Source organism: Sorex fumeus, unplaced genomic scaffold (assembly GCF_029834395.1).
Source record: "Sorex fumeus unplaced genomic scaffold, SorFum_2.1 ptg000083l, whole genome shotgun sequence".
Classification (NCBI taxonomy): Eukaryota; Metazoa; Chordata; class Mammalia; order Eulipotyphla; family Soricidae; genus Sorex; species Sorex fumeus.
Genome location: NW_026606140.1, coordinates 13,432,311 through 13,456,976, shown reverse-complemented (window position 1 = coordinate 13,456,976; position 24,666 = coordinate 13,432,311). Strand labels below are relative to the sequence as shown.

General features: G+C 40.9%; 1 protein-coding gene across 2 annotated transcripts in view; it reads right to left on the bottom strand.

Moving 5' to 3' along the window:
• The window catches only part of MED13L (mediator complex subunit 13L), a 288,194-nt gene that overhangs the window by 240,115 nt on the left and 23,413 nt on the right, over nucleotides 1–24,666 (bottom strand). For both annotated transcript variants that reach the window (XM_056131013.1, XM_056131014.1), the window contains exon 2: nucleotides 1,614–1,851. In XM_056131013.1, the coding sequence (XP_055986988.1) occupies nucleotides 1,614–1,851 (238 nt within the window). The remainder of the gene's footprint in view (nucleotides 1–1,613; nucleotides 1,852–24,666) is intronic.

Sequence of the window (24,666 nt, the reverse complement as noted above, 5' to 3'; positions counted from 1 at the left end):
CATGCATGAGGACCAGGTCTGATCCCCCTGCATCACATACTCCATCCAAGCTCTACTTCAGGTATAAAGAACATCTGTTTTAATTATCTTTGCTACTTAAATGAACATATATGTATTTTAAGTATCTCTTAGAAGGTACCTTACTTTCTTTAATTAGGATAAGTGGAATCCAGATGTTTAAAAGTAATTTTACCTGCTTACACTACTGCCTGAAACAAGCTTTCAGAAGCAATTTTTTTAGATTCTGCTAATTAACCAGTTGACAGATAATCTTACCCAAAATGGGTTCTTACACCCTAGAAAAGATGGAAAGGTAATGGGCCCATGGGTAGACAGTTCAATTAGTTCACTGTGGTTTACTGCCCTCTGGCTGCTACGGCAGGAGATATCACAGATTTTTTTTTCTTTTTTGAAAGGCTGCAACGCAAAACTAGGAAGATGTGAAAAAACTGCCGGGGAATCGTTAGGCAACTTTAGTTTTTAGAGTAATGGGCCCTCAGCTATATTAAAGTTAGTTTCACTTCTTGCTTCAAAAAAGAATATGAACGTGGGCTGGAGGCTGCCTAGGATGCGGCTGCCCTTGCTTTAATGTTTAGCACTGCAAATGATCCTCCGAGCAACACCAGGAGTCACCCCTGGCTACAGAGCCAGGAGTAAGCCCTGAGCACAGTCAGGTGTAGCCCAAGAACCCAAAAGAGTGAAAAAATAATATTAAACATAGAAACTAACAAAGCATATCAAACACTACCTGAAAATTTTCATCCACAAATTATCAAAATATAGAATAGTCTGGATATAACAATGCTTGACTCTAAGAAACTGTCAAAAAGTATGAATGTTCTGCTTTAACTGCAGGTAAGAATTAGTCTTGACGTAGCAAACTCCTTTAGCATACTAGATGAATATACTTAGGTTACAGTAAAATCTTTTCTCAGAAGTTCAAAGAATACTGAAAAGACAAATTTTCAGCTAGTTATAAATCCGTGGTAAATGTACTAACCAGCTAAAGCATCCAGAGAGCAGGTATAATCTGAAATTTGAAAATAAGCAACATTCAAGAAAATATTTCCTAGAATCACCTAATTACATTAAAAAGCAGGGCTAAATCAAAAGTACTACACAAAAACTGAAGAACTTTTATATCAGTCTTTCTTCAAAATACTATCTATAACTGTGCCCAGTAAATTTATACTAATCTTCAACTAGCACTTTACAATTTTCCACTAGAGTTCATCCAGCAATGAACCACAACAGTCACTGTCTAAGCAAAAAACAATTCTTTTCATTTCACTGATCTGCTAATTGCCCTACAATTCACTGCCAGTTTTAAACAGTGGATCTTAGCCTTACTTCCACAACAACACACCCAGGGAACACAATGCTTTCCTTTAATAATAGTGGCTTTTCACAATGACCTCTGACTGGAAGGACAAGAGATTTTGAAAGAAGAGTTGAATAGAAGGAGGATGTTTCTTGAAAAAGACATTCATGTCAACATTTTATTTTGACTCTTGGCAAGCTTTAATACCGTTTTTGGAATTTGCACTGTTTAAAATATATATGATGAATATACTATGCAAATAATATTTTTTAAGAAAAAGCAAAAACCTTACCCTGCAGTTCATGATGTATTACACCGACTAGGTTGGGTTCGTCTCCCCACCAGAATATCCATAATTCTTTGCAATCTGGTTTGACATCACGACGCCATACACACAGCAAATTGGCTTGCAGACAGCGGATGAAACTTAACAGGATTGGATCATCTTGGGCTGGGGCTGAAATTATGGGTCCACAGTCCCCATGCCCTCCAAAATTGTACCTACGCCATTTGATTCCTGTGAGTTCCGCCTGTAAAAAGAAGAAAATTACAGTAATTTTGAGTTTTCCTTTTTTACCTACTGAAAATTAAAATCTTTCTCCAAACAAATAAGCAAATTTGCTAAAATTAATTGAAAATTTACAACTTCTTCCGTGAGGTCAGGGGAAATTTCTCCCACTGAAGAATGAAAATTTCATTTTGTTTTATCAAGATTTCCACATAGCTCTTCTTATAAATTATCAGAATACAACAATCATTATTTTTAGATGTGTCACTTTATTGTATGAACACTCTAAAATTCCTATACGTAAAATCATTTTCTCTATTCCTTATTTGATTCACAAATTTAATCCTTCTTAGTCAGGAAGCAGTTACAAGCAGTCCAGAGTACTTTATCCTTTACCACAAAATAAGCTGTTACTAAACACTTGTAAACTTGTAAGCAGTTTTTTCATGCCACTTTGCATAGAATACAGAGAAAAGCCCTGCTTCTAAAGCAAATTCTGAATGTAGTTTGGTTTTTTTTAAAAACACATTTGAAAACATAGGAACTTTAAACCCGCTGAGAAGAAAAACTGTCTCTTTTTTCTATTACAATTGTATTTTTCATTTTTTAAAATCTTAAGTGTAAGGAACTAAACTTCAAAGGTTTTTCAACACAAATGAAAGTTGAATGTCATCCTTAAGTAGCTATAAATGATAACTATTTATTCAAGATGATAGTAAAACTGACTCATAATTCTATACCCAACAGCCGTTATACTCCTTCCAATCATTAACTCATTCTTTTTCGCCCTCCCTTCCACTTTCCCCCTTCTACCAAGTCAATTTTAGTCAAGATCTTTCCAAAAACAAGTACTACAGTTAAAAATAAACATTTTTTTCTGCTAACACAATTAAATTTAAGGCAGCAAAATAAAATTAAGTGTTCTAATGCACACATGGGAGGGATCAATTCAGTTCAAAAACAAGTTCCAAAATTAATAACAGTACGTCTAAAGTCTGAAATTCAGTAACACCTTTATTTACTATGAGGTATGTAATCTAATATTAGCAATATTCTTCCTAAATGACTCGCCAGCACGGCAAGCTACCTATGACGTATTTGATATGCCAAACACAATAACAACAAGTCTCACAAAAGGGACGTTACTGGGCCTGCTCGAGCAACTCGATGAACAACGAGAGGACAGTGCTTCCTAAATGCTAGTACTGGCATCATTTAAGCTTCTTACTTGGTTTCCTAAGACAACAAAAGTACCCTATGAACAGTGCAAAAAACTCAAGAAAAAACAAATGTAAATAACCAGTATGCCTAAGGCACACGTCTTACATGTGGAAAACCCTGGTCTGATCCCTGGCACCACATGGTTCCCAGCCCAAACAACACAGGATGCAGCCTCAGAGGGCCCTGAGCACCTATAGTCCTAGAGGTCCCTGCACACTGAGGGTGGCCCCAGTAATCCCAGTACTGTGAGGCCTCTGGCACCTGCAGTTCCTGGTGGGGTCATAGGCCTCCTGACCAAAACGAGGGAGCACCCCCCAAGAGGGCAACATATCATACCACAAATGAAGACTTTCCATGACATTAGAAATACATTTTTTACATTTTACTGCATATACTCTTCCTAATTTTCTGAATTTATCAGGTGTTGAGGCCACAACTGTAGGTCTTGAGGCTACTTCTGGCTTGCCTGCAAGTGTCCTCAGGGGATGATGTAGTGCCACCAGGGATCATATCTGGGCCTCCTGCATAAAAATCATGTGCTCAGTCCAATGAACTCTCTCTCTCTCTCTCCCCCCCCCCACCCCTGTATGTATTTTTAAATTGGCAAAATGCCACGAGGCTTTATATCCTGCTTTTGCACTTACAACTATTTTTATAATACTGCTATTGTTTAGGAGAAAATAGTTTTTGAATGAGGACCATATCCAGCAGTGCTGGGAGTGAGGGAGGGGGCATGACAGCTAAGTTCTGTGCTCAGCCTACAGTGGTCAGGGGGTGTGGAAGTGCTAGGACTCTAACTCGGGGCCTTGCATTCATTCGCAAGTGCTCCATCCTTGAACAGGTATCTTGTGGGAGCACAAAGACCTTGTGTTTTTCTTTTTTGGTTTTGGACCATAATTGGTGGATGGTGCATGGGGGCTTCTCCTGGCTCAGTGCTGGAGGTAACCAAGCAATTAAAACTCAGGAAGTCTACAGCAAAAGCATGGCCTCTAGCCCTCTGAGCCACATTCTCAGCCTTCTAAAAAACAATTTTAATGTTTGTATAATAGTTTGTTCATCATTTGATCACTTGACATCCCGATACTCATCCACTTGCTCGAGTGGGCACCAGTAACGTCTCCATTCATCCCTGTCACATGCTAGTGTTGCCCAATGGTGCCTGCTCATTCTAGGAACACGAAGAGCCTCAAACTGATGATTCAGGGTCTTGACGAAGAAGTCTGACCATCTCCTAGGTGGGCAGCCACGTGATCTTCTGACGTCCCGTGGAATCCAGTCAGTAATGGCTCTAGTCCAGCGGTCGTCTTTAAATCTCATTACGTGACCAGCCCATCTGATTTTTGACACCTTGGCAAAGGAGACAGCGTCCCTTATTCTTGATCGTCGACAGATGTCGGAACTCCGGATTCTTTCTCTCATTTGAGTGAAACGTGATATTCCAAGCATAGCTCTTTCAATTCCTCTTTGGGAGACCCGAATAGCATTCTCATCCTGTTTTCACAGGGCCCAGGTCTCTGAGGCATATGTTAATGCAGGAAGAACAGTGGAATCAAAGAGATGTGCCCAGAGCCGGAGGTTCTTCGTCCTCTTAGCTATATCTTCGACGTTCTTGAAGGCGTTCCAAGCCACTCTCTTCCTCCTGCGCAGCTCGGGTGCCAGGTCATTTGTCATGTTGACTTCTCGACCTAGGTACACATAAGGTAAAGGTAAAGGCCCTCCCGTTGATCGTCGATTTGCTCGAGCGGGCCCAGTAACGTCTCCATTGGAGACTTTGTTGTTACTGTGTCTGGCATATCCAATACTCTCGGTAGCTTGCCGGGCTAGGTACACATAGCTGTTGCATTTGGAGATAGTCGTTCCGTTGAGAGCGAATGGAACATCAGGAACGAGACCATTTCTCATAAACATTATCTTCGTGAGATTTAGCTGTAGTCCTACCTTTCCACACTCACGGTCAAAGTCGGCCAGCATTTGTGCCACTTGGCTAAATAGTAGAACGATGTCATCAGCAGAGCGAAGGTGGTATAGTTGCCGACCGTCTATCTTCACTCCCATTCCTTCCCATTCCAGTCGCCGCATGATGTTCTCGAGGGTGGCACTGAAGAGTTTCAGTGAAATGGTATCACCCTGCTGAACCACTCTCTTGATGTCAATGATCACCTCCCTGTAAAATGGTGAGATCCTGGTAGTGAACCCGCAATACAGCTCACGAAGGATTCTGATGTATTGAGTTTGAACTCCCTGTTTGGCTAGGGCTTCAATGACCGCTTCAGTCTCAACAAAATCAAAGGCCTTCTTTAAATCAATGAACATTAGACAGAGCGGCATCTTGAACTCCCGAGAAACCACAATGAGCTTGGTTATCGTGTGGATATGGTCAATCGTACTGAATCCTTTTTGGAAACAGGCTTGCTCACATGATTGTCCTTCATCTAGTATTCTGCCAATCCTATTCAGGATGACTCGAGTGAATAGCTTGTAGATGACAGACAACAGGCAGATTGGGCGATAGTTGCCAATGTCGTGGATGTCTCCCTTCTTGTACAGTAGTACAGCACGGTCCTTCTGGTTTTCCATTGGGACGGAACCTTACATTCAGACAGGTAGCGTGTGAAGAGCCAAGCCAGTGTACTGATGAGTACTGACGGCAGGTTCTTCAGGTGTTCGGGTCTGACCTTGTCGGGGCTGGGTGCTGTTTGCTTCTTTACCAATGAAATGGCGTGTCGGATTTCAGAAGGGAGAACGTTGGGAACAACATATCCATCCTGCGGAATTTGGTATGTGGGCAGGTGGACGTGGCTAGTGAAGAGATCCGAGTAGAAGTCATAGATAATCTTCTCCATTGCCCTTCTGGAAGATGTAATAGATCCATCAGGACATCGGAGGGCAGTCATCTTGGTCCTGTAGTTGGCAAAGGACAGGCAGGCATTGCAAATGCTTTTCCCAGCTTCTGCCACATCTGCCAGCACTGCTGCTCTTCTCTCTTTGAGGTCTTCCTTTATCACTTCTCTGCACTGCTTTGCAAGCTCAGACATTTGCTTGTGGTTGCCTGAGGCTTGCGCCAAACCACGTTGGCGAATGAGCTCGAGAGTTTTCAAGGACAGGCGTCTTTTGGTGGCCATCTCTCACTAGGCGTTCTTCACACAATCATGGAGGTACTGAACCAGTCATTCGTATCCCTCATCAATGTTGTCAATGATGGCATCTTTCCATGTTGCCACAATAGTGCCAAAGAGCTCCCAGTTGGTGGTCGTTCTGGGAGTTCTCTTCTTAAACTTTGCAGCCCTTTCTCCCTACTCCGTGAAGTAGACTTTTGCACTAAGGAGATGGTGGTCTGATCCCATTTGGAATTTTGAGACAACAGTGACATTGGTCAAACAAGTTCATCGATTGAATACGATGTGGTCAATTTCGTTGTGGAACCATCCACCGGGAGACTCCCATGTCCAACGTTTAGATTCAGCCTTCTGAAATTGTGAGTGACCATGGATGGTCTTGGTTGACATGATGAACTCAGACAGTCTCTCACCTTGCTCGTTCCATTCCAGGCCATGGGTCACGATGTGGAGTTCTTCGGCTGATCTTCTCAGTCCTATCTTGGCATTAAAATCACCAACAATGATCTTGTAGAAGATGTGGTCTTCTTTATAGAATTTCTCCAGCTCCATGTAGAACGTCTCAATTTCTCCTTCATCATAATCGGATGTTGGTGCATAGACAACAAACATAAAAACTGCCGTCAGTGACCCACATCTATTCAAGCGTAATCGTCTGATTCGGGCTGTTAGGCATTCAAATGAATCAATGCTGATGGCCAAGTTCGTGTTAACAAGGACACCGACACCGCCGACACCTCTTTTGTCGCATGTTCCGAGGAATAGTTCTTCTACAGTGTCGAAAACTGCGTGATGTGATTGATGCCTTCTTGTATCGGTCAAACCAATGATGTCGTACTTGATCCTTCGCGCTTGCACCATCAAGTCCTCGATGGATGCATCCGATGCCAGCATATGTGCATTGAAAGTACAGTCATTTTTGTCCTTCGTTTTGGCAGCCTAGTTCAGCTCTGAGATTTTATCAGTTTGTTCATAGTTTAAAGAAAACATAACGTATTCAATAACCACTGACAATCACTTTTTTTCACAACTTGGTGGCCATTTTTGAGCATTGTTAATATTCTAATTATCTCCTTAGAAGAAAATTTTTATTCAAAATTACCAAAGAATATGACCATTGTAAGATTCTTGGATGAGTGAAATTTAAAGGGTGACTGCTTTTTCTTTTTTTAATTTTTATTAGTGAAACACCATGAGGTACAGTTGTAGACAAGCAATTTTTTGTGCTTGGGTTTTAATCATACAATGATCGAGTACCCATCCCTCCACCAGTGCCCATTTTCCACCACCCTTGATCCCAGTATCCCTCCCACCCCCGTACCCTGTCCCACTCTGTCTCTGTGGCAGGGCATTCCCTTTTGTTCTCTCTCTCCTTTTGGATACTGTGGTTTGCACTGAGTGGCAATCATGTTTGGTCTATAGTCTACTTTCAGCATGCATCTCCCATCCTGGGAGGATCCTCCCAACACCTTTATTTGGTGCTCCCTTCTCTATCTGAGCTGCCTTTTCTCCTAGGATGTGCGGCTGGCCTCCAAGCCATGGAGTGAACCTCCTGGTACTTATCTCAGCTATTCTTTGGTGTTGGTGACTGCTTTTTAAATCAATAGTCCATACAAATAACCTCTTCCAAAATTGCCTAGCTTGCTAACAACGTGCCAATTTAAATGGTTGGACTTTCCTTCTGTAAATGTGTTCTATTAAATGAAAATAATCATGCATTTGGTTAGAATGTAACCCGGTGCCAGTAGTTCTCAGTTGAAATCCCCATTCTACTTACTAGCTAAGCAGCAAGTATCTAACAAATCACTTAACTTTTGTTTCTGTCACCTCACCAGTAAAATGAGAATGACATTATTTACAAGGCTGAGTAAACGGATTAGCACGGCTATACTAATAATACCCATACACACATGTGTGTATCATGTGTCATTCATGATAATCGGTAAAAACAGATCTGTGGTTGCAGCAGTGACAGCAGCCACAGAAGTTTTCTGCTCAGACCCTTCGTGCAATGCTATTTATAAGATCCTTTGTTTCTTTAAATAAAAACAGGGTGTACACTTTATTCAAAAAATCAACAACCTTTTAAAATAAATGTCTAAGGATAAAAATAATTTAAAAGGTTTAAAAGAAACTGTTAAAGTCAGAAAAGAAAACTAAATTCTTTTATCACTGAAACCTATACTCCGTGCCTAAGGATGAAGGATGGGGGAGAGGATAAAAGGGGGAATTAAAAATACCAATAAAGATTAATCACTATTATTAACATTAACATATTTTAAAGGTTAAAAAATGATAATATATCAAAGATTTAAACATCAAGTGAGTCAGTTCCCAAGAAAATCTGCGAACAGCAATTTACTGTCACCTGTAACATCTGTTATGGTTCAGCAGACAAAATATTTGACTTTGATGCAGGAGAATAGTTTCCTAATCCTAGCACTTCCACTGCCTTCCTATCAATGCTTCTATGGTTTCAGTGATAATGAAAAGCCTCTGCCACCTGCTCTGTAATCTTTATGGAGTAGTTCTAGCAAGTAATAGAATACTAATGCAAGTGACATAACAGAGAGGCTATAAACAATCATTTTATCACAAATTCGGCCACAAGAACTGAAAAACGACTAATTATTTATCTATCCATGGAGGGAAAGGAAAGTTCTGAAAGAACGGTCAGTGGGCTCAGGGGTATGTCCTGGCAATTCCAGGACTCTTTGTGAGAGCCTGCCAGCTCAAAGCTCGGGCCTGGCAACTCAGCGCTGCTCAGGCCCAGTGGAGCTGGAGCGCCAGCTGGGCCACACTCAGGAGTACTTGGCAAGGGGAATTAAGGGGTGGGGAGGACAACGCAATGCCACAGGGGGCTGGGAGAGAATGCCCAACTATTTTCAAAACAATTTAGTACCTTAAAGCGAAAACTAAATATCATCATGTAACTATTCAGTCTAACAGGAATAAGTATGAGGTGAAAATTCACCGAGCTAAAAAGTTCAAATTAAAGCTTGATAAAAGACCACTATTATCAAAATACTTTGCCCAGGATAAAAATATGTTCTTAGAATCATACAGTTAAAGTCAATTTCAAAGTTCTGTGAACCCAATATCTAACAAATGTGCATTTTTGTCAATATAAGACTCAAAGTTCTTTATCAAATAATTTCAAAATTACTAAGCAACCCTTCAAAATATTCCTAGATACACAACATTAAGTAAAATTGCACTGACTTTTAAAAAATAAAAAGATTTTGGGGGTATGGTGCCGCCAGCAGGTTAAATTGTACCTGTGAGGCGAGTGCATCAGCAGCCTGATGGCACCGTCAGACTTTCAGATACCCCAAAACTGCTGCTGTGCCTTTGGCCAGGCCCCAAAAACCTGGGGCAAAGTTTACCAAGAAGTAAACGGCCAAAAATTAGGTATGTGGGAGATACACCCACAAACTACCTCCGGCTCAGCTATATAATTGGAAGCATGGCCTCTCTGGTTCCTGCTTAACGCCATGATCCCAGAGACTCAGAAACGAATCTCGGAACCCAAAGGCTTTAGGCAGAAATGCGTCCTGTTCCTGCAGTAGGTTACTGGTGCTGGGCCACTCCAACTGGGAATAGGTTTCGTGCCTTGGCCTGTTCCCCTGGCGGCCCGGTGACCGCCATCCTCCAGAGGCCACTGGACAGTCAGGTTTGGGCCTGAAGTGACAAGACACACGGGGCCCTACCAGATGGGTGTGGAACTGACCCTTCCTCCCCATCCCAACGAGACCCCGAGTGGCTGCCTACAAATGGCCTCTCTGGCTTCTGATCAAGCTGATTTAACTAACAGCCATGATTCCAGAGACTCACAAACAAATCTCAAAACCCAGCAGCTTTTGGCAGAAATGCATCTGAACCTCATACAAGGTGGCCGCCACCTCAGAGCTTATTAGAAAGCCAGGTATGAGCCGGCAGTGATGGGACAACTCACTTCATGGGAAGGGGGGTGGTACCAGCTCATCCTTCACACCCTACCGAGGTCACGAGTTGCTCCCCACGAGCGGCAATCCAGCACGGCCATGGCTCCAGAGGCAAAAGGACTTAATCCAGAGCCCGGCAGCTTACGGCAGAAAAGTGACCATGCGTTAAACTATAGCGTCATGCCTGTCATGCCTCCCCGGGAGGGAAAGGATGTTGCTCCCTTCCACCTTTTTCCACCCCAGCAGCAAGGTGGCCGCTGCCTCAGAGCTTACAGGAAAGCCAGGTATGAGCCGGCGGTGATGGGGCAACTGCAGTCTCATGGGAAGAGGGGAGGTACCAGCTCGTCCTTCACGCCCTACCGAGGTCACAATTTGTCCCCCACGAGTGGCCCTACGGGCACAGCCATAACACCAGACGCACAGAAACCAATTTTGTTATTATCTGGCTCTTTGCAGAAACCCAAAATCATTATTTGACTCTCATAACCAGCTATAGAAAACAAAGTATTTCACAATGCCTTTTCAGCAATTCTGATTGTTGGGGGGGGGGGGGGAATTCTAAACAATAATGGTGCATCTTTTGTCAAAATAATGAATGTAATCAATGTAGAGAAAAGTTAAGTAGAAATCATCTGCCTCACAGGCACTGGGAGGGGTGAGAGGGGGGTATATTGGGGTTCTTGGTGGTGAAAAATGAGTACTGGTGAAGGGAAAGGTGTTTGTTCATTGTATGACTGAGACTTAAACCTGAAAACTTTGAAACTTTTCCCACAGTGATTCAATAAATATAAGAAGAAAAAATAAATGAAATTATGAAAAAAATAAAGTATGGTGGAGTTCATGCCCAATTAGTTAATCAGTGGCTGAATAAATAGCAGTACTCCTACATTAAAAAAAAAAAGATTTCTATAGGAAATAACCCAAACAGTGGCTAGGGATGAGCTCAATGGCTCAGGTATACCTGCCTAGCAAGCTTAAGGCCGTGAGTTCGACCCCCCTGGGTCCTATGCACTGATCGAGGTTCAGACAGCTCTGCTGAATGTGCCTGCTAACTGCTGCCACCTCTGATTTTCAATGCTACAAAAAATATCCGAGCACATCACAATACAGTTTACATATCACTGCAACTGAAGAATGCACTCCTGGTTACCAGTGCAACTAAAAAGATGTGTGAGCATTACTTTCAGAAGGGTAACCCACTTTCTTAAATGCTCATGTGAGCAACACTATCAGACTGTGCACAGCATCACAACCAAGACTGTGTGAAAACTACAAGCACATACCCGGATGTATGATCCCATCGCAACAAAAATCTGTGCATGCACACAGCCAGGTACGTGTACTCTGGTCATCACAATAGGGACAGGAAGGAATAGAGTGGGGAGCCCAGAGGATCAATCAAAGTCAAAAATTTCATTTTGTTTTTGGCTGCACCTGGCAGTGCTTAGGGTGACTACTGGCTCTACCCTGACTGGGCTTGGGAGACCATTTGGGGTGCGAGGGATTGAGCCTGGGTTGGCCACATGCCAGGCAAGCACCTTACCTGCTGTACTATCACTATGGCCCTCAAATTTGAAAACTTTAAGTGCAGTATTTCCCACTGTTAAAATAATCCATAATTAAACATGAATCTGCATGATTTTAAAAATAGATTTTAAAATATTTTACTAAAATATACATGGAATAGGGTCTTGAAATTAGAGGGGTTAAGGTTGTTGCCTTGAATGCTGCTGACCCAGTATTGTACAGTCCCCAAGCACTGTCAGAAGTGCACCTCCTTTCCCCCAAGCACAGAGCCAAGAGTAGCCCAGAGCTCCACCAGGTGTGGTCCAAATTCAAAAGTAATAATAAATAAATTATTAAAAATAAAACCATTATGTGTATGTATCTATAAACATTATTTAACCCTGACTTAACATTAGGCATCAGACTAGGGTCTTTACATCATTCCTAACCTTCACAAACAGACAACTAAAAAAATTAGGATTCTGAAAGGTTAAATAATTATCTCATAACCATACATGTAGCAGATCCCAAAATAATGGATTTAAGGCAAAATTAAAAGCTATGAGACATAAAGCATGATTCTCTCCACTCTGCCATGCTGTATCATCATGCTAATGTAAAAATCAATCCTAGAGGGTTAATAAAATAGCACCAAAACATTGTCATCTACTCTGTTTAATAATGACTAGAACTCATGGCCATGTTTCCCAAATTCAGAAAATTCATGTCTTTCTTTAGAGTTCCTAAGATATTAAAAGAACTAGTAGAACAGTGCATAGATACTATCCAGTGCATACATACTGTCACTGTCCTCCCGTTGTTCATCGATTTGCTTGAGCAGGCACCAGTAACGTCTCACAACAAATTGTGAGACTTGCTGTTAGTGTGTTTGGCATATCAAATACGTCACGGGTAGCTTGCCAGCTTTGGCATGCGCGCGAGATGCTCTAGGTAGCTTGCCAGGCTCTCTGAGAGGGGAGGAGGAACTGAACTCAGGTAGCCACGTGAAAGGCAAATGTCTTACCCTCTGTGCTATCGCTCCAGCCCATCCTACGAATACTGAATACAAGAGATTTAAACTTGACTCAGAAACTATATGCCTTCTTTTACATTACCATGTAAGACTAGATCCACACAAGTGAATTCTAAAAGAGTATGTACAACAAAACAAGAAAATAACTCCTAATAATAAGAGGCTAGAGGGATATTTACTCATTAATGGCTGATATTTGTTTTACAGGTACTCCAAATCTTCAGAAAAATGAAACTTAAGAGACTCCCCTGGCATAAACAAAAGCTATTACAAATCAATTCAAAATGGTTTGGATTAAACAGATTACAATAGAGTCCGAATAAATGCACTTTGTATCAACATAAATGTATTTAAAGGAAATTTATATTGATTCTTAATTTCCTATTATTTTGTTAAAATAAATAGGAAATGAGCTGACAAATTCTCCCAGTGGACGGCATTTATTTGCACTGACCTACTGCAATCAAATCTGTCATAACCCAACAACATGAACTTGCAACATGACTCCCTGGAGTTAAAACTGTATTTGGTAATCATGGAACAGAGTAAAACTAATAGGCCTTGATAAGAATGGCCTAGAGTATATTATCATGGAAAGAATACTGGCTGGAAATCAGGATATCATGGTTCAAGTTCTAAGTTTTCAACTACTTGCCTATATGATAGGAAATCTACTCCCTCTCAGGGCACCTCAGCTTCCTGACCTGTAAAGTGATATGGCTGGCCTAGATACTAAAAATGAATTCAAGCCTCCCTGCCCAGGCTAATTACATCCCACTCACAAAGACAACTTTTATATGAGAATGAACTATTAGATGCCTTAGAATGAACGGCAGGAATAAGTGTACAACCAAAAGATATTTGAATTGTCAAGAAATCATTGAGGAAAAGGGACTTCTTAAACCACAGAATGGTTTGCTTACTGTCAATCCTGGACAGGATTCTAGAACAGTATGTCTTAGAAAAACTGTTATTACTTGAGGGAAGGAAATTCCAAGTCTATCTAATGTCACTTATTACTGTGTAGGGTTCCTACTCTAGTACACCAGGAAACTACAGAATACATATTAAGTCACCTGTCAATTTCAGTCTACTAAGGAAAAAAAAACCAATACAACAGAAAACTTTGTTAAAATATAACTCATCAACCCCAAGTAAAGATGTCAGAGTAAACACACACAGTTACTTTTGCTCTCACTTACATTCCTCTAAAACATCAGTGAAGATGTTTTCCGGTTTTGTTTTTTCCTTAAGCCATAAAATTACAAAGGTAGGTAGGAGAGCAAATAAGAATGTCAAAATTTTTTAAACTGAAGAAATGCTCAGGAAGTAGAGATTTATAATACCTAAGAATGACAAGCAAAGAGGAGTCTAAATGGAAAACCTTAAAATCCTTCTTAGAAAGCCCTCAGAAACCAGTTACCAGCCCCACTTCCCTTCTTGATTCCAGAGTAAGTGGAAGGGCGTTCTCTGCAGCCAGTAAAACATACCTCTTGGTTGAGAAACAGAAGCACAACTGAAGGCAAGGAACCAGTCTAGAAACAGTCGTTTCAGAAGCATATACATAAAGGTCAAAACCACCCTCTCCCTCAATACTGCTCTGACCATCCAGAAGCTTGCAGCCACCCAGAAGCTTTCACACATGAGAAAGGAGAAGGGAGAAGACAGGTTCAAGGAGTGGGAATAGTGCGTAATGGGCTGCTTTGCATGCAGGAGGCCTGTGTTTGATTTCACACAAGGAATGACCCCCAAACAGAGCCAGGAGTAGACCCCCAAAGTAGCATATGGCCCAAAAACAAAAAATTGTAAGAAAGAAAGGAAAAGAAGGAAACAAGTCTGGAAAATGTGACCAGTTCAAGGGAAAAGGCTTAAGATACTGACATCAACGATCATTCCCCAACTGAACCCACCCAGATTGATGAGCTACCCACTAAACAAATGTTAGTCACACACTCAGAACTTCAGGCAGTTTTTATTCCACCATTACTAAGTGTAAACAATCAGGAATTACTGAATAACTGAGGGGACAAAAAAAACAAGGAATTATAAAGAAACAGCAAATTTTCAAAATGACTTAAGGGAAACAGACAACACTGGAAGAAGAAAACTTTGGTGAAAACTTATTACTAATATTCTCCAAGAGATAAGAATAATAAAAGCGTTAGAAAAGAACAGAGGTCAGGAATGTGAATCAAGCGCTAGATGCCTTGCAAGCCCAAGGAAGGCCCCGTGTCCAACCCCAGGCACTGTAGGTTCCTCAGGAGCCTCCTGAAGAGAGCCCAGGTGGGGCATCAGCACCATCACTAGCGTGGTCCCCAAATGCAACCTAAAAAAAACAGGAGGGTCCAGGAATGTAATTCAGTGACAGAGTACATGCCTTACAAGTGTGAGGCCCTGACTCAATGGGAGAGGGAGGATGGGGGGATGGAGGGGACAGGGATGGGAGAGGGAGAGGGAGATAGAACTAGGGAAATACAGGGGCTGGATCCCAGCGTTCTCTGGAGGTGATATCTGGGATATCAATAGCCATGGAACCCGAGCATTACCGATGTCACTGAGAGGCACCCATATCACCGCCAGGGTGACCCTGGTGGTCTCCAGCACACAGGGCCCAAGAAGCACTACATCCTAAAACCCTCGCACTGAAGCACTGGCCTGCTTAGCTAAATGTAGCCAGAGTACAACTTGAAAGCCCTCCAAAAATACATAATATAAAATGTTGAAGAAGAGAACAGGAAACTATTTCAGAAGAGAACTGAAACAGAGTTCCTAAAAATTTTTCTATTTTGGTACCAGCAACAAAGTCAGCATTTAAAAATTTTCCAGGGAAGAGGTGGTGTGGAGGGGTAAGAGGAAATAAAATTTCTAATATCCTAGGAGTAACCTAGGAGGATCAAAACAACATAAGAGCTTTTAAAATGAGAAAATAAGAAAAAGGATGACATGATTGGTAAAAGATAATTCATGGAAATTTCTCAGAAAAAAAAATAAGATGTGAATTTATAGACAGAAAGGGCCATGTAGGGGCCAGAGAAAAGGTAGGTACTCCTTGCATAAAGCCAACCACAATCCAATCCCAGCTACCACACATGGTCCCCTGAGCATCACCAGGAATAATCCCTGAGTAGAGATCTAGGAGTAAGGTCTGAGCAATGCAGGATGTGACCCCAAAACAGAAATAACTGAGTAGTTCTATTATTGTAAACTTTCAGCACACTCCAGAATAAGAGAGAAGATTCTCCCAGCTTGCATGGCATATCTTACTATATATAGTAAAAAATATAAATACATCAAGAATCAGAAGGGTTCTTAATACTGGAAGAACAATAATGGAACAGTAACTCCAAAACTCCTAAAAAACAGACTTTACTTGCCTACTAGTCAGTATTGCTTTCAGTCCTAGATCTACACCTTGACAGGATCCTATATAAAGGGAAATAAATTAAGAAAGACTAGAAGGGCCAGAGCAAAATAAAGAGCAAGTTGGCTTTTACCTTGAACACAGACATCCCAGGTTTAATCCCTGGAATTCCATATGGTCCCCCAAGCACTGCCAAGAGTATTTCCTGAGTTCAGAGCCAGGAGTAGCCCCCAATCATCAGATGTGGCCAAAAGCACACACAAAAAAAAAGTTTAAAAAAGAAGGACCACATTAGTGAGGAAATCTAAACCTATCATAAGGCTAGTGGGTTCAATCCTTTCAAGCAAATAAACATGGCAGCAAAAATCAACTAAAGCCACAACTAAATAAAGATGAATTATTTAATATGGAGTTAATATATAGAAATGTAAAAAGTATTCAATTATACAGCTGATGCAGTTTTTTTAAAAAATTATGTGTAAAAGATTAATGAGATGTTCTCAGTACAGTCTTAATAAACAAAAGGAAAAAATGATGACTTGATAACAGCGAGGATTTCCTCCAAAAGGAGCCCTTGACTGAGATTCCTGAAGTCAATATTAGATGTGATTCAAACATTAAAGGACTGAATAAACATTTTAATATTCCTTTCAAATTTAAATATAAATCTCAAAGATTTCTTCCTCCCCACCATAAGATTTTGTGACTTTCAAAGTTTGTAACTTACAAAATTGTGGTTTCTGGACTGGCCACCTGTTGTAAATAACGTTTTATTAGTACACAACTAAGCCTATTTACATACTTTTGGCAGCTGATGTCTAAGTTGAGTGGTTCTAAGACTAAATGGTCTACCAGTATCGAATTAATATTAACAGGCCTTATTGGGGGAAGGGATGACTGTTTTGCTTTGTTTTGTTTTGCTGGGGGAAGAAGGGGCTTGGGATCACGCCCAGTGATTCTCAAGACTTACTCCTGGTTCTGGACTCAGGGATCACTATTGCAGGGGCATGTATGACCATAAGGTATGATACTGGGGATCAAACCCAGGTTGGTTACCTGCAAGGCCTACCCACTGTACTTTCACACCGGCCCCATGGATCAGCCACAGCCTTCTCCTGGATACTGTGTACAAACTGTGCAGGGTTCCAGGATGGAGACTCCTAAAATGGACACTTGTTTTCAAATGCACATGGAAATCTCACCAACACAAACCATAATACTAGTAGCACTGCAGCACTGTCCTCCTGCAGTTCATCGATTTGCTCCAGCAGGCACCAGTAATGTCTCCATTGTGAGACTTCTTGTTACTGTTTTTGGCATATCGCATACGCCATGGGGAGCTTGCCAAGCTCTGCCACGCAGGCAGGATACTCTCCGTAGCTTTCCAGGCTATCCGAGAGGAACAGAGAAATCAAACCCGGGTTGGCCTCATGCAAGGCAAACGCCTTACCCATTGTGGTATTGCTCTGCCCCATAATATAGTATATAAAACAAATATCAATATATTCTAATTGCAATTTCTGAACAATTCCCATGGAAAATTTGCTTTTAAATGAAAAAATAAAAAATTGATGATCCCAAAACTAGGATAACATACTTAGGGAAAGGGTCAAAGAGACAGTTCAAAGTATATAGTTTGATAGTTATACTGAATATATTCAATGATAGTTCAATCCATACTTTGCATTCAGGAGCTCTGGGTTCGATCCCCAGCACCCTCACTGCAGCTAAAACTATACATAAATAAAATACCACATTCTGGCAAGGATGACATTCAAAATATAAATAAATGGGGCCAGAGTGATGGCACTGTGGCCAGGAACCTGCCCTACAGTGGCCAAATCTAGGTCCAATCCCAGCACCCCATATGGTCTCCCAAACCGTGACAGGAGTGACCCCTTAGCACACAATCAGGAGTCAGTCCTGAGCACCACTGAGTGTAGTCCCAAAAACTAAACATAAATAAGTGCCAGAACTGTTCTCCCACCAAAATAACCAAGAAACTGGAAAAAGTGTATGTCAAACTTTCTGTCCTTAAACTACTGTTATCAGACACTATATAAGAGGCAGCACAGACCAAGGCTCTGAGAAGAAACGGTTGAACAGTTTCTGAGAGCAGGTGACCAGAAAAAAGAAAACTATCCAGTTGTGTCCCCCCCAAAAAATTATTTAAAGCCAATTCTTCATGACAATAAATCTCAATTCTGTAGGGACCTAATAACAATTTCTGAAAAGCTAGATGGAACAAATTAAGTATCTACCTAGTACATTCTCCCTCACCTGCGAATTCCGGAAATTAAACAAACTCTTCTAAGTAATACATAGGGAAAAACACACAAAAGAAAACAGGAAATATCCTGAGCTGATTATAAAAACAAAATAGAGAACACTGTATAGGATACAAACAAAAACGTGCTCAAAGACTATTTATAGCTTTAAATATTCATGAGAAAGGAAGAAAGGTATAAAATTGCTTTAGCCTTCCTTAAGAAGTTAGAACAAGAAGTTTAAACTAAGCCAAATATAAATTTAGGGAAGGAAATCACTTGATCACTTGACATCCCGTTACTCATCCATTTGCTCGAGTGGGCGCCAATAACGTCTCCATTCGTCCCTGTCACGTGCTAGTGTAGCCCAATGGTGCCTGCTCATTCTAGGAACACGAAGAGCCTCAAACCGATTCAGAGTCTTGACGAAGAAGTCTGACCATCTCCTAGGTGGGCGGCCACATGATCTTTTGACGTCCCGTGGAATCCAGTCAGTAATGGCTCTAGTCCAGCGGTCATCTCCAAATCTCATTACATGTCCAGCCCATAATTTTCAACGCCTTGGCAAACAAGACAGTATCCGTGATTCTTGATCGTCAATGGAGGTTGGAACTCCGGATTCTATCTCTCACTTGAGTGAAGCACGATACTCCAAGTATAGCTCTTTCAATTCCTCTTTGGGAGACCCGAATAGCATTCTCATCCTGTTTTCACAGGGCCCAGGTCTTTGAGGCACAAGTTAATGCAGGAAGAATAGCGGAGTCAAAGAGATGTGCCCGGAGTCGAAGGTTCTTCATCCTCTTACCTATTTCTTCGATCCTCTTGAAGACATTCCAAGCTACTCTCTTCCTCCAGCACAACTCAGGTGCCAGGTCATTTGTCATGTTGACTTCTCGACCTAGGTACACATAACAGTTGCATTCGAAGATGTTCATCCCATTGAGAGCGAATGGAACGTCAGGAACGAGACCATTTCTCATAAACATTATCTTCGTGAGATTTAGCTGCAGTCCGACATTTCCACACTCACAGTCAAAGTTGGCCAGCATTTGTGCCGCTTGGCTAAATGTTTGGTGTTAGTAGAACGATGTCAGCAGCAAAGCGAAGGTGGTATAGTTGCCGACCGACTATCTTCACTCCCATTCCTTCCCATTCCAGTCGCCACATGATGTTCTCGAGGGTGGCACTGAAGAGTTTCAGTGAAATGGTATCACCCTGCTGAACCCCTCTCTTGACGTCAATGATCACCTCCCTGTAGAATGGTGAGATCCTGGTAGTGAACCCGCAATACAGCTCACGAAGGATCCTGATGTATTGAGTTTTAACTCCCTGTTTGGCTAGGGCTTCAATGACCGCTTCAGTCTCAACAAAATCAAAGGCCTTCTTTAAATCAATGAACATTAGACAGAGCGGCATCTTGAACTCCCGAGAAACCACAATGAGCTTGGTTATCGTGTGGATATGGTCAATCGTACTGAATCCTTTTTGGAAACAGGCTTGCTCACATGATTGTCCTTCATCTAGAGTTCTGCCAATCCTATTCAGGATGACTCGAGTAAATAGCTTGTAGATGACAGACAACAGGCAGATTGGGCGATAGTTGCCAATGTCGTGGATGTCTCCCTTCTTGTACAGTAGTACAGCACGGTCCTTCTGGTTTTCCATTGGGACGGAACCTTACATTCAGACAGGTAGCATGTGAAGAGCCGAGCCAGTGTACTGATGAGTACTGACGGCAGGTTCTTCAGGTGTTCGGGTCTGACCTTGTCTGGGCCGGGTGCTGTTTGCTTCTTCACCGAAGAAATGGCGTGTCGGATTTCAGATGGGAGAACGTTGGGAACAACATATCCATCCTGCGGAATTTGGTATGTGGGCAGGTGGACGTGGCTAGTGAAGAGATCCGAGTAGAAGTCATAGATAATCTTCTCCATTGCCCTTCTGGAAGATGTAATAGATCCATCAGGACATCGGAGGGCAGTCATCTTGGTCCTGTAGTTGGCAAAGGACAAGCGGGCATTGCAAATGCTTTTCCCAGCTTCTGCTGCATCTGCCAGTACTGCTGCTCTTCTCTCTTTGAGGTCTTCCTTTATCACTTCTCTGCATTGCTTTGCAAGCTCGGACGTTCGCTTGCGGTTGCCTGAGGCTTGTGCCAAGCCACATTGGCAAATGAGCTCAAGAATTTTTGAAGTGGGATGGGAGCACGGGGGGTGGGAGGGATACTGGGATCAGTGGTGGTGAAGAATGGACACTGGTGGAGGGATGGGTATTCGATCATTGTATAACTGAAACCCAAATACAAAAATTTGTAAATCTACATACAACTGTACCTCATGGTATTTCACTAATAAAAATCTAAAAAAAAAAAAAAGTTTTCAAAGACAGGCATCTTTTTGTGGCTATCTCTCTCTTGGCATTTCTCACACAGTCATGGAGGTGCTGAATCTGTGGATTGTATTCTTCGTCAGTGTTGTCAATGACAGCATCTTCCCATGTTGCCGCAATGGTGCCAAAGAGCTCCAATGAAATACAAAACAGTTACAATAGAGAAAACGAATAAAATAAAAAGCTGCTGTGCTGGGGCCAAGGAGATCTCACTGAGACACAGGCACATTCAAACCCAGATTTGATTCCCAGCATTGCACTTCCTTCCCCCTCTGGCCCCAGCTCCACCAAATTTGGTCCTGGTTGTTCCTGAGCACCAACTGGGTAGCCCTGGCACCACAGAGCTGAGCACATGGCACCCTTGGGCCCAAGCAACAGCTGATCAAGAGTTATTGAGAATGGTTCCAGGGCACCCTAAGCTCTGCTAGGGGGTTCCCCCAGCCCCATAAAAGAAGGGTTGTTTATTTGGAAGATCAGTAAAACTGATGACCTTTTTACTCTAGAAAGACAAATTACCAATATCAGGGAAAAAAAGAAGAGGATTGACTTCATATCTTAAACGACAACGAAGATTATTATGAACAACTACCTAGATTTAATGAACAAATTCTTTCAATCACCAAACTAACAGTAATAGAAAAATCTGAATATCCCTATTAAAGATATGAAGTTTATAATTTAAAATCTTACCACAAAGAATTCTCCAAGAAAATATGGAAAATTCACTGGTAAGTTACATCAAATATCCAAGAAAGATCACCACCAGTGGCACACAGATTCTTTTAGTTTTCAGAAAACAGAGATAACTTCCCAATCAAGTCATGAAAATAACACTAGTAAAATCAAAAACATCTAAAGAAATCTACAAGTCAATGTCCCTCATTAAGATTAAAAATCAGTACCCAATATTAAATGTAAACCAAATTCAACAATACATTAAAAATAACACCTTCTACAAGCAGTTTATCTGGGAAATTCAAGCCTAGCTGATTTAGTTCAAAAGCCCATCAATGTAATTTGAATCAAGCTTCGTTCAAAAACTCTTCATGTAATTACCCATATTAGAAGAACAAAACCTATGATCAGCTCAACAGACTGATAAACATTTAACAAAATTCAACACTGACAAATTCAACACTGACTCAAGGCAAAAACTAAACTAGAAATCAAAGAAACTTTCTCAACCTGATTTAGGCAATGCTGGACAATCTACAGCTAAGATGACAACTAATGAAGACAGACTAAAATCAATCCACCTAAGATCAGAGGAAAAATAAGAATGTTCACTCTTTTCACATGCATTCAACCTTGTATTATAGATAAAATGCAATAAAGAAAAAAGGCTTACAAATTAGAAAGGAAGATACAAAATAATCTTTATTCACAGACATTACCAATTATTCTTACCAAAAAAAAAATTACTGCAAACTAGTAAAACTGAGTGTTGAAAAGTTTCAGAGTGTAAGATTCACAAAATTTCATCATATTTTTACATTTCTAGCTGTGAACTAGAAAGTTTACTTTAAAGCACGGCAATTTTAAATGACTGGGAAAAAAGTACATATCAATTTTATAAAAACACATTCTAGACCCAAATAAAAGTTATGTAGGTCAATGAAAGAGGAAACACAAAAATAAATCCATGCATACATATATACACAAATGCATACACTCAACTGACTTTCTAAAATGTCAATAAAATTAATTTTTTCTCTTTTTTAGTTTTGTTTTGGAGCCACACCCAGCAATGCCTCAAGCTTACTCCTGGCTCTACACAGGGATTATTCCTGGAATGCTTGGAGAACCATATGGGGTGCCAGGGATCAAACCTGGGTCATCAGTGTGCAAGACAAGTACCCTATACACTGTACTATAGCTCAAGCCCCCATCAATGTAAATGAAAGGGAAAAGTACAGTCTTTTCAATAAAAGCTGCTCAAACAAGTAGATGAACAACATGCAAAATGAATTAACTCGTCACAAACCACCCAATCCAAAATAGATGACCACAGACCTAAGCCTAATAATACTTTAAAACTTCTGAAAGAAATGGGAGAATGCTTGCTACCTTAGAATAGCAATAAGGATTCACAGATGACTGATGGGAACGTAAAATGGCACAACCATCTTAACTCTTTAAAAGTCAACTGGAAGGCAGGGCCATAGTACAGTGGGTAGGATATTTATACCTTGCACGTGATTGAAACAAGTCTAATCCCCAGCACCCCAAATAGTCTCCCAAACCCCGCCAAGAATGATACCTGAGCTCAGAGCCAGGAGTAAGCCCTGAGCACTGCAGGATGTGGCCCCAAGACAACAAAAATAAAATAAAAAGTGAAATCTGTATTTCCCAAGAATCAAAACATGCCCCAGAAAAAAGTAAGAGCATGCTTAATCACGAATAAATGGTCAGATTTATACATCATAACTACAAAACACTACTACTTAACAGAAAGGAATGACTTACTTAAGCAATAATATGAAGCTAGACACAGAGACTAATACTTTATGTTTCCATATATTTTAAAAATTCTAGGATATGTAGAATTAATCTATAATAACAGCAAATTAATTTAGCATAATATAGTGGGTCATTTCTTGTCTGAAGGTGGGGCAGGGGTGTAGTTTTTTGCATCACAGATTTGATCTCTATTTTACTTCAATGACAACTTTACATGTTTATGTATTTGTCAAAATTTCTAGAACTGGGGCTGGAGTGATAACACAGCGGGTAGGGCGTTTGCCTTGCACGCAGCCGACCCGGGTTTGATTCCCAGCATCCCATATGGTCCCCTGAGCACCGCCAGGGGTAATTCCTGAGTGCAGAGCCAGAAGTAACCCCTGTGCATCACCAGGTGTGACCTAAAAAGCAAAAAAAAAAAAAAAAACAAAATTCTAGAACTTTACTGTCACTTGTAGTGTTTTATGTAAAGATAACTTTAAAATGTCAACAATGGTAATTAAAAATGTATATATTAAAAGAGAATCTACATTCTTAAATTCTTAAAATCTACTTATTTAAAAACTTAAATGAAAAATCTATTTTCAATATAGCCAAAGTACCAGCTTACGTATTTCCAAGGTTAACTATGAATCCCTCTTAAAGAGCATACAGGATTTTCTGAAAGGAAAACATTTCAGGCCAGAGAGAGTAGAGCTGGTAAACCCGGGTTCAAATGTCAGCACTCCATATGGCCTCCTGAGCCCACCAGAAGTGAGCCCTGAGTGCAAAGCCAAGATTAAGCCCTGAGCACCATAGGGTATGTCCCCCTCCCCCAATTGTGCTCAGGTGCTCAGAAAAAAAAGTTTTTCATGCCTAACAATGTCAAAATGCAAGTTAATGACCAACGTTAACCTAAACTAAAAGAGAACTCATAAGATTTCTGGAAACAGTTCTGTACAGTTGAATAAAGTTTATTAGTGATGATAGGTCATCTTGCTCAACTGCGACAACAGACTATAAACAGAAAGTTGTACTAGTCTTCTCTGAATAGTGTAGTTTTGTTTGACGCCTATTCTAACATGAATACTAACAGTAACATTCTACCCAAACCGCTGGGGAAACACAATACCCCACTTTCAGAACTCCACTTCACAGTATCCTTTGAGATGAACCACAGTTCAGGAGCTTCCCAAGTTTCCTGTCAAAGGAGGTGTGCCCTTCCCTCATTTCCTACTCCTTCCTATTTAGAATGCCACCATGATGACTAAAGTTTAAACCATCATCTTTGGACTATATTCAACTCACATACTGTAATAAACGAAAGATGACAGAGTAATAGTAAAGAGCTAGACTGAGTCCTTGGGTTAATGAGCAACCAGATATAAAATGCCTTCTCCAGTTTGCGCGCACACACACACACACACACACACACACACACACACACATATTCATTTCTATCTTGTCTATTTTATTAAGTACAGATCATGTAACAATAATAAATCATTTCTTAAATATTCATTTCAGAAACTGATTTTCTGTGCTCAAAGCTTATTCCTGGCAGTGTT